Here is a 10,650-nt window from a genome sequence, read left to right as displayed (position 1 = left end):
TAGGAAGAGTGACAACCACACAGATTAATTCAGTCTGTAAACCTTTGCTGCAGGGCAGCCAGTGCTCACGGCTTCTCCTGAGCACATAGGTGAAGCCTGCAGGTAAATGGACACTGTACATAGCTTCGGAGAAGTCCTTGAAGGGACATCTGCAGTCTCCAATGAGTATCACTCACTCCAAGGAAAGATCTTCTAATCATTCACTTAGTGCATATAAATTGCCTATTTCAGCAAAGTGTGCTGAGCCCAAGAAGCAGCCAAGTCTTGGGACAGCGGGGATTTCCAAAAGATTTAGTAAAAAATGTTAAAATAATATTTGACAAGGGTACAGGGATGAACTAGAAAGATGGTGCACATGTCTGGTGGACCACTTAGTTACTAGCACATCCCCATGCTGGAGGACATGATAAAGTGTTTTTCAATAAGACAGTGTTTTTTCCCGAAATCTCTTTTTGACTAAGGAGCTTGAAAGGCAGATAACATCAAGTGGGAATGGAGAGCAGCTTGACCTCCAAGAGCTGTTTGGATGTTTAGAGTTCTCCTTATCTTTGCAGTGCTATAGCCAAAGTGGATGTGTGTGATCCTGGCTCGATGCAGAGTTGTCTAATTCCCTGTGACAGTGGAGAAACTGTGAACTTCATCAGGTTCCAGAAGAGCTATCCAGGCAACTAAGTCACAGCTGATGATTGGGAGGTTGGGTTTCCCCCAGGCTGAGGCTTACATAACAGTTTGGTGGTCCTGCTCCCGGGATAAGGAGCACACAGCAAAGGCAAAGAGAGCAGGAGCATCTCTGGAAATTTCGACACTGAAATGGTACAGTCCTCTGCTGTTGGCTTGAACATCTTCCCCATCTCACTCCAATGAGGCCGTTGTTTTGCAATGCTGGCAACTCTCAGAGAGACCTTCGGGACTGGAGCAGAGCCCTGCACAGATGGGAATTAGGGCCATGGCCCTTGTGGTCTTCCTGGGGGTGCAAAATCCCCCTCATAATTGCAAACAAAGTCAATTACTGTTGGGCTGTGTGGGGCATGATCTGGTCTGAATCTAATCTGGGCAGCCCCGAGCTCCTCCAGACATGTGCAACAAGCAGGGTCTGCTCTGCTGCCAAGACTTTGGGATGGAACCCACTTGAAGAGGTAGGAATGGAACCTCTGGACCCCAGTATACTACAAGAAGGAGCTGGACCTCCAGAGCTGGACTGCAAGGTTCCCTGGGTACGTGCAGAACCACTCTGCTGCATAGACTCTGGAGGCAGATCTGCTCTGAGTGCATGGGGATGCCAACTCTATCAGGTGTCTGTCTTCTACAACTACCCTGGGTGTGCTAGAATCATCTTAAGGTCTCCATCGCTCTCTGCAAAGGAGAAAGGCTGTCCTAAGCTACGCTGAACTGTTCTCTAATGAGAGGGAGATGTGAAGAGGCAACTGCCAGAGTGCAGGGAAAACAAGATTTGGAGCTGAGGCTCTACTTAACGCACCCCAGCCGGACAGTGAGCATCTGAGTTCTTTGCCTCAGCTGGTGGCTGCAGGCAGTGTCCGATGGTCTGGAAGCAGTGTGGGGCTGGAAATTCCCTTTGGGGCTGGGGATCAGGCAGGATGGCTGTTTACAGCAAGGGAGCAGCAGGGAAGAGCTACAGGGCCAGGCGCCGAGAGACCTCCCGGCAGCATCCGCCTGCCAAAGCATTGGAGACACGTCACGTGGATGGAGACAAGACTGACCAACTCGTTGGGTTAGAAGAGCACTGAGGTTGTTTCTTGTTTTCTGGGGTATTATTTGTGGAAACTGGATGCTGTAAACATGGGAGAGTTCAACACTGCAGTCACTGAGGAATAAACCATTGGCCATGGCCTACCGCAGTTATGGAGAACTACTTGCAGGTCTTTCGTTTCTTTTCAGGCTCTGCAGCTGTGAGCCAGTATCTGTGTCTGACAAGTACCACTGTAGGACAAATCTGGTGGAACACAAAGTATTTGGGTGACTGTGAAGGCTGCATATCAACCTCTTGATGCATTAGAGACACCTATTATTTCTTCCCAGTGCCATAAGGGGAGATTCTGTCTTGGTTACACCCTATCTCTTTAAAAATCTTTTTGTAAGTCCTTCTTCATCCTTTTCTCAATACCTTATCCTTTTTCCTTCTGAAAGGCTGACACCAGAAAGGACTGTGCCAGCAGCAGTCTGCTGATATGCACACGCATAGACATACATCACTTCCAAAGCCCTGAGTGTGATTCCCTGGCAGTAGCTCCAGCCATGAGTTTTGTGAGTGCAGGTTATTTTGGCTGCTGAAACTACTGAAATTGAGCATTCTGGTGGGCAGGAGGGCTATCTGGTTTATGCTTACACCAGAGTGGTTGGCCTGATCGACCACTTCTGTGAGCTCAGTCAATGATAGTTCCTGGCCTGATCAGACAGGACAAACATACCCATTTCTTCTGTCCTTTGTGTCTATCAAAGCAGCTGGATGATTCTCCCAGAGCTAAGACGGGTGCTGCCACTGCAAGTTCTCAGGGGGCTTTGGCAGGCGGATGCTGCTGGGAGGTCTCTTGGCACCTGGTTCTGTAGCTCTTCCCTGCTGCTCCCTCACTGTAAATAGCCATCCTGCTAGATCCCCAGCCCCAAGGGGATTTTCCAGCCCCTCACTGCTCGTGGCCCGTTGGACACCATCTGCAGCCACCCGCTGAACCAAGGGGCTTGGATGCTCGCCGGCTGGATGGAGCATCTCAAGCAGAGTCCCAGCCCCAGACAATGTTTACTCCACACTCTTCCCCTCTGCCTCCTTTGAAGACCAATTTGGAGACCAAGCCATATGGCCACTCCTATTTTCCCAGATCTTTGGTGTATCTGAGTTATTTCACCTCTGTGCATGTCTGTGAGGAAGCTGATCTGCATCATACAATTGGTGCAGAGAACCCCTTGATGTTGCTCCTGGCTGCCAAAATGAGTCTCAGGTCACCGCTAGTGCCTTCAAGCATTGTCTCATAAAGCCAGCTGCTGTCGGCTTTTGATGGCTCCTTGGCTTTGCTTGTATTAGTCCTAATGAATAGCCATGTTTAGAATTTGAACTCATAACTTCTTCCTATTGCTTAATTGTATCCGGGCAGAAGAGACCTGTGCACCGTGGAGCAGGGCTCTCTGAGCAACACCAAACACTTCCTCTCTATTCAACAGCTTTTTCCACACAACTTCTGGTGCCAGCTCTGTCTGAAGGCACTCATGGTACACAAAGCTGACACTCTACCAGTCCATGCCCAATGCAATGCTTCACATCTCCTCATTCCTTGGGCTCCATCTTCTGTCTCTTGGCTCTCTCTCCATCTCCAGACATTTGCATTCTCTGCCGTTGGGCTGCTGCTTCCCTGTTCAGTGCCGAGCTGTGAGCAGAGCTGAAGCACATCCAGTTCCCAGCTTACATACTGCTCTAACATCTTCTACAAACCCTTCAAAGCCTTCTTGGCATTTTGCTTCATTTCCCTTCGTCAGCCTCTAATTTCTTCCCCCCCTCCCTCTTGCCCAGCTTTCTGCATGTGCCAGATCCTGTCTGCTATAGGCAGTGGATACATTCTCTCTGGCCGAGCCCCTTGTGGCTAAATTCATGCCAGGGGCAGTGCAGGGCAGCTTGGCAGATGCTAGGTGTCTGTGGCATGACTGCCTGTTTTCAGTCCCAGCATCCAGCCTCCCTCAGCACAGAGCCATGAAATGGAGGAGGACTCGTTTCCTTTCTGACAGCGCTCAGCTGTCTCTTTTCCCAGCAGTTTCCCTAAATCTCTTTGAATTCAAGCACTATGCAGGCTGCATTGGGAAGGTGCCTCTGTATGTCCTTGCTCACAGCCCAACCCAAACCTTTCAGACTGCCTGGCTTGGCTGTCACATGCCTGGCCCATTGCCTGGGGGATTTACGACTTGTTACCTCTCCGTTTTCCACAACAACTGGACTGGTACCAGCAATTTCCACTACGTTTTACACTGCAGCAAAAGAAACTGCAGGAATTCTGAATCAAGCCTTTGCCATGCTGCTTGTTTCTTTCTCACCAAGAGCAGGAGCATTTCACTGTGTCCCCTCCCCAGCACAAACTTTACCACTCCAAGGATGTCTCCACTGTGCCACAGAGGGACCAGCATCACCCCTTCCAGCCAAAGCTGAGTGTGCTGGTGCCATGGTGACAAATGTACAAGTTCACACCAACCTGAGCCCAGAGGATCCCATGTACTGGGCTTTGTGTGGCCAAGAGGGTGAGAGCAGCATCCCAGTTTTTCCTGGTTAGAGGGGTTAACAAAAGGCAGCCAGCCCAGCCCATTCTTTTGGATCAGGTAGAGGGGGAGTGCTACGGGCAGTGCTGCACACCGTGCAGAGGATGAAGAGAACATCCACACTGACCACTCACTCAGGTCCCTCTCACTGCAATCAGCACCATTTCACCCCATGCACATTTTTCTGCACATTTTTTTCTGCGCATTTTTCCTTATCTGCTCCCACAGCTGCTTAACACCTCCATGGGTGTATGAGTGATCAAGGGGTTAACTCCTACCATGACTTTCAGCTGGGAAAATGCCTTTCTTCATGATCAGAGGGTACACGGGGCACAACTCTCTCTCTGTCCAAGAACACCAAAGCCCTGCAGCTCTAGTACCCGTTTATGGGGAGGAGAGTCCTGGGTTGCGCTTCCCAGCACGCTGCACTCACCCTGCTCTTCCCATCAGCCCTGCTGCACGCTGAGGATGGGGAGGCAGCCGGCGCGTGTGCTGCTGGCTTCCAGCAATTCTTTTCCTGCTTCCTAAGGATGCCATGGATCACGTTTCTATATGGTGTGGGCTGGCAGGAGGCCCACTCCCCTTCCCAGTGGCGGGGGCTTTCCAGGCTGGGCTCAGTGAGGTGCCTCAGTGGCTTTCTCTTGGGAACTGGGGGCTCTGCGGGAAGGAATTTGCTGGTCAGCGGGTTGAGTGAAGCCGAGCGACCCTGTTCCTGTTAGCAGTGACTTTTAATTTGGACGCAGCATCCAAATGGATTTGGAAATTCCCACCCCCCAGCCTGGGTCTCCTGGATGCCCTCAGCCCGTGCATGCAGCCGAGGAGCCTCTGTGGCTGGTCCTGAGTGAGCTGAGGAGCAGACCCCACTGTCCAGTCATGCACAAGGTGCTCGGAGCAGAGCTGGGGTAGCAGAGAAGCTCTGGGGGCTCTCCTGACATGGGGAGTGAGATGCCAAACTGCAATGCAGCAAGACAGGGAGCAATTCATAAGCAGATCTGAGGCTCTGGCACTGGGGTGGGGGGTGCAAACACACGGGGCATTTGAGATGAAGATGAGCGAGTCCTGCAAGCTGCTGAGGTGATTTCAGGGCTTGGAAAAGTCTCTCAAGCAAGATAGCTGTGGTCCCTGACTGTTTTTGCCTATAGGTCCTATGGGTCATTGCACAGGAATCTCTCCCCTCTTCCTGCAGACTCGGGTACATGGAGGGCTGGAGCTACCCAGACCCGTGGTGCTGCAGCATCAAAGGATATTTTCCAGCACCTCAGAAAGGCACCCTGTCTGGTTGTATTCTTCTCCGTGTACCTATCTCTACCCCTGTTCCTGAGCTCTGGTGGCTACAGGAGCCCAAACTGATGAGCAATTGGTTAATGGGGATACATGCAAGAAATTTTACCTGGCCAGAGCAGGGCAGTGCTGCTCCTGGAGTCTGCTGGTGTTGGAGAACACTAAAAAGCCTTTCCTCCATCTCCCAAAATGTAGACCTGCCTCATGACCCCCTGCAGATGGGGATGCTCATACTTATTTCCCTCCCTGCCAGAAATGCCTTGCTTTCATCCTGGGCATGGGGGATAGGGGGACAGAGCAAAGCATAAGAGGTGAACTGGGGACTTTTGGAAAGGGAGGCAGTAGTGGAAGTGGGCACCCCCCCTACCCAGGTTACATGTGGCTCTGCACACTGCCTAGCCTGTACCAGAGCATGCTGCTGGGTAACCCTGCCCTGAGCTTGTGCCCCTCCAAAACAACTTTCCTGGGAGGAATAGAGTGAAGGTCCACTCAGACATCTGCTTTTTTGTGATGCATATTTCAGTGACCAGAAATTAATAAAAGTGATGCCTGCAAAGGAAGCACGTGCCCTGACCTTGCTCAGCAACAGTTTGGGGCTGGCCAGAGGATGCTACTACAGTGGCTTGAAAACAAAAAAGCAAGGGACTTTCCAGGAGCAGACAGAGCTGGGACCAAGCAAGGAATTCAGTGGGGTTCTGTGCAGTTTTTCGGAGCTCTCCTGGGGTATTTGACAAGCAGTAACACCTCCCCCCTCCCTTTGCATCACTCACCTTCACATCATATGGGTGCTAGGACAAGCCTAATCAAGATGGATGGCAAGAGAGGGAGGGAAGGAAGAGTGATCTTGCTTCTCCAGCACGTGGATCTGTGGTGGGACAGGTCACTCTGACTGTCCCAGATGTGCATTCCCCATGGTGCTCAGAGATGCCACTGATGCATTGGGGTTGGAATGACACCTGATGGCATGTGGGGATCTACACTGCCCGGCACCCTGGGGAGATGCACCCACAGGCAATCTGCTGCTTCACGTGGATCATTGCCCCCTCCCTGCAGAGAGCTCAGGCATCTTATCAGTGCTCTGCTCTCTACTGGGACTTTGTTCTCCCCTTGGGTTACTCATTGCCATCGATAACTGATAATGAGGGTCTTTATCAGGATCTGCTTTAAATTTCTGCAGCTTCACCAGCAGCACACTGGGGTCAGGCAGCAGGACTGAGGAAGGAGGTCAGACCCCCCTTACAACTGGAGAACCCACAAGAGCACTGGAGCCACAATATGGTCAGCAGAGGGTAGAGGCTGGGCTGGATCAGGAGGGTCTGTGATGAAGAGGGGGTGACAAAGGGGCTCCTTGCTGGTGGGGGCTGCCCAGGGGGCTGAAGAGATGGTGGGACCCAGCTCTTCTCAGAGGGACCCTGAGGATGGGTGAGAGGCAGCAGTACAGGATGCACCCAGGGAAATTCCAATTAAACAGAGGGAAAAATGTTTTCAACATGAGAACATTTTGAGTGTTGGAACAGGTTGCCCAGACTGTTGTGAAATCTTTATCTTTAGTCGTGAAATCTTCATTCTCAGTCTCTCCCAGTCTGTGGCATGGTGACTGAGCCCTCTCTTTGGGTTTTGCCACTGCAGTTGGGCTCCCCCAGAATCACTTCTTGCCACATATACCTCCCCCTCTCCTACCTGAGGCACAGTGCATTGGACCCCTCGTCTGGTTGAGTTCCCTGCTCAGCCCCAGCTCCCCACAATTCGGTGATACAAAGAGGATGCAGACACTCTGTATCTTCACATATGCAGAGGTGGTGCAAGCTGTGCTGTTTCCCCCAGCCCTATTTGCATCTTGGTCTCTGTGCATCCCAATATTAGAGATGTAATCAAAAGTTTTTTGGGGCCCCCCATAGTAGCATCATGGAGGAGCTGAGAGAGTTCATATGTGGGGTTATGTTCAGATCCTTCTCACCTACATCAGGGGAATATCTTGGCTTGGGAGCAAAGCACAGGTTGGGGGAGCATTAGATTCCCTCCTTGATTTCTCTGATGACTCGGCCACCCGCCAGGGTCGCTGCCTGGGGAGCCAGCAGGCAAGTAACAGCAGCTGGGGGCAGGCAGCGGCAGGTTGTGGGATGGGGTAGGAAACAGGAGCTCAAAAATCACCTGGACGTGCTGGGGGCTGCATCTCCGGTGTGCCCCCCGTGTGGCACCCTGTGTTGTGCTCTGCTGGGCTGGGCTGGGCTGGGCAGCCAGGAACAAGACAGAACGGGTCTGTAAAGGGGGGCTCTCTGCTTACGGGAAACTTCCACCCTCCATCTCCTCCATCATACAGCCTCTAGTGGGCTGGCTGCCAGGGGGACTGAAAACGAAAGCAAAGCGACTGCAGATAAATTGGAGCAGCCGAGGCTCAGGACAGCAGTGTGTGTCCTGCTGCTCAGCATCGCCAGGCTCAGCACCCACCATGGCCCTGCGTGTCCTGCTGCCTCTGCTCCTGCTGGCAGCTGCTCTCCTGCTCCACCAGGCTGAAGGTGAGGGCTGCAGGTGAACGTGGGGCAGGAGTCAGGATAAGGGTGAGGGCTCTGCACAGAGTGCAGTGGCCCTGAGAGCACAGGGTGGTGGTGTAGCATAGGTGGGGTGTTTGGGGTGTCAGGGTGGGGTGTCAGCACTCCAAGCTTGGGGGCAAAGCAGGAAAATGAGGTCCTGTTGCAAGGAGCCCATCCCTGCCTCAGTTTCCCCCCAGTAGCAGCAGGGCAGGGGTGACATGTGAATTGCATACCCCTGCAGCAGGGCACTGGGGGGCAGAGCTCCCACCCTTGTTTTGATGCCCCAACATCACTCCCCTGCATTGCTCAGGGGAAGAGGTAGAAGAGGTTGGATGGGAGGAATGGGGGTTTAATTTGCCTTTAGATTTTCCCAGCTCTAATCTGTTAGGAATAGGCAATAAACTGTATGAATCTCTCTTACATTGAGATGTTTTGCCCATGACTGTAAATAGCCACACTGTTCTTAACCCATGAGCCTTCTTTCAGCCTGTTTTCTCCCCCTGTACTTTTAAGGAGCAGTGTGTTGGAGCTGAGCTGCCCATCAGTGTGAAACAATCACAGCATCACTCCCAGGAGCACTGCCAAGCAGTCCCCTCACACCGTGCTCCCCTGGGGTGGGAAGATGCCTTGGATCAATGGGGGACCAAAATCTCATGTGCCCTCTCTATCCCACAGGAGTGGACAATCCGGCCTCAGACTGCTGCCTGAAGACCAGCCAGAGGACCATCCCCATCAAGTGGGTGAAGTCCTACAGCATCCAGGGCCCCGAGTCAGGATGTGTGCTGCGTGCTGTTGTGTAAGTGCTCCATTGTGGTCTGAGCCCTCCCTCCCTGTATGCTCCCTCTGATTCCACAGCAAACCCCTCTGCCCATACACCCAGGTTTACCACCAAGAAGAACAAGAAAATCTGCTTCTCTCCTACTGACCCCGCTGTCCAGAAGCTGATCAAGGACCTGAAGAACCCAAGAAGAAACACTTCCCAGGGCAAGCCCAAGAGGCAGAAGAGGAAGCAGGTCTAAGCCAGGCCTGGAGAGGTAGGTGAGGGGCACCCGGGAGATGGAGGGAATCACAAGGTGGGGGAGGGATGGCAAGGATGCTATCCCACATCCCAAATCCACCCCCTTAGCAACCAGCTCCTGGGGATGAAGCTGGCAGCAGAAATGTCTGGGGACAGTGTCCCACAGCCGCAGGTTGGGGGGTGCTGAGACGCTCACTCTCTCCTTGCTCTCCTCTCCCCTAGGACAAACACTTCCCCAATGACCACCGCCCAGCAATGGACACCTGCAGCGCACTCACCTTCCAGCAATGGGGCAAGAGGGGACTGTGCTCTGCTCCATGTCCCCCTCCCCACTGCTGGCACCCCCTCTCCCCAGCAGGGAGCTGAGCCCCAGCAGTGAGCACCTTCGCCATGGTGGGGGCGTTCCTGCAAAGCACCTGGTGGGATGGCAGCTTTATTTGGGGATATTATACATTTGTATTTATATTAAAGACTGCTTTACACAGAGGGCTCTGCTTTACAACCTGGAGGGCTCTGCTTGCAGCTTCACAGAGCACCCTTTATGCTGCAGACTGGCTTTTCTGGAAGATGGCTCTAATTTTTTACCAAATGAATGATGGCTGCATTTCATTCTCCTCTAGCCCTCTTGCTCCTTTGCAGCTTGCAGGCAGTGATGCCCAGGCAGGTTACTGCCTCCCACAAACACACACAGCAGCTGAGAGCATCATGGGGACTGCAGGTTATGCTTCAGTGCTGGGCTGGGGCTTATCTTTGGCTTTTACAACAAGCTGTTGCAGTATCACTTTTAGGAAGACAGGTTTTTTTCCCAAATATCCTTAGATTTATTATTTTTTTTCAATCCTTTTTAAATTTATTTTTTTTTTTAATTTTTTTTAGGTATAAAATTGCCATGAAGTCAAAGCAAAGTTTTCATTTTAGTGCAGTTTTACTGCTTTGTCCTCACTTGTTTTTGCTGTATTCAGAGATTCAGACATTATCAAGCAAACTGCTTTGCTTTCAGGAACAATAAAAGAAACTCTCTTAGGCTTTCTTCTCCAAAATGAAATTTGTGCATGGTGGAAATAGTGCACGGCAGGCTCTGCAGGTGCAGGAATAGAAAGATCTGCAGAATTCATTGCAGAGACGACGAGCAGCTCTATCAAACAAACTGAAAGGGGGGGGTGCAAGCAGGTGGATGGACAGATCTCCTGTCTGCAGCTCCCTGCTGTGCTGAGGAATGATGGAAAGTCTCTGCAAAAGCCACAGTGCCGTTTGCTTGTGGACTTCAGTCAGCAAGGGTCTATTAAGCAGTATGATTGCAGTAATAGGATTTGTGGGGCTTAACAATTTCAGCATAGGAAGTGTGCTGGCTGGGGAACACTTGTAGCTGAGTGCTTCTATTGCGTACATTTATACGGCTGATTGCTTTATCCAGCGCGTGTTGAGGTGTATTCTTTTAAGACTGTAAAGAAACTGTGAAGAACCCGATACCGACCCTGGGCACTGAGCCGGCCCAGTGCCACAGTGCGGCTGTGCGGGCTCCAGGCAGGATGCAAGGCAATAAAACATATCCTTCAAACACCAACACAG

At 51.8% G+C, this 10,650-nt stretch overlaps 1 protein-coding gene across 1 annotated transcript; it reads left to right on the top strand.

Annotated features, from left to right (window-relative positions):
• The first annotated feature begins 7,756 nt into the window (after nt 1–7,756).
• On the top strand, nt 7,757–10,649 carry LOC107305824 (C-C motif chemokine 21-like). Its single transcript, XM_015848430.2, has 4 exons — nt 7,757–8,048; nt 8,739–8,859; nt 8,944–9,097; nt 9,304–10,649. The coding sequence occupies exons 1-3, from the start codon at nt 7,982–7,984 to the stop codon at nt 9,080–9,082; spliced, it is 327 nt and encodes a 108-aa protein (XP_015703916.1). The 5' UTR covers nt 7,757–7,981; the 3' UTR covers nt 9,083–9,097; nt 9,304–10,649.
• The last annotated feature ends 1 nt before the right edge of the window (nt 10,650 follows it).

This window comes from Coturnix japonica, chromosome Z (genome assembly GCF_001577835.2).
Source record: "Coturnix japonica isolate 7356 chromosome Z, Coturnix japonica 2.1, whole genome shotgun sequence".
In the NCBI taxonomy this organism is placed as follows: domain Eukaryota; kingdom Metazoa; phylum Chordata; class Aves; order Galliformes; family Phasianidae; genus Coturnix; species Coturnix japonica.
The sequence above is the reverse complement of the archived record's forward strand: the minus strand, read 5'-3'. Positions and strand labels throughout refer to the sequence as shown.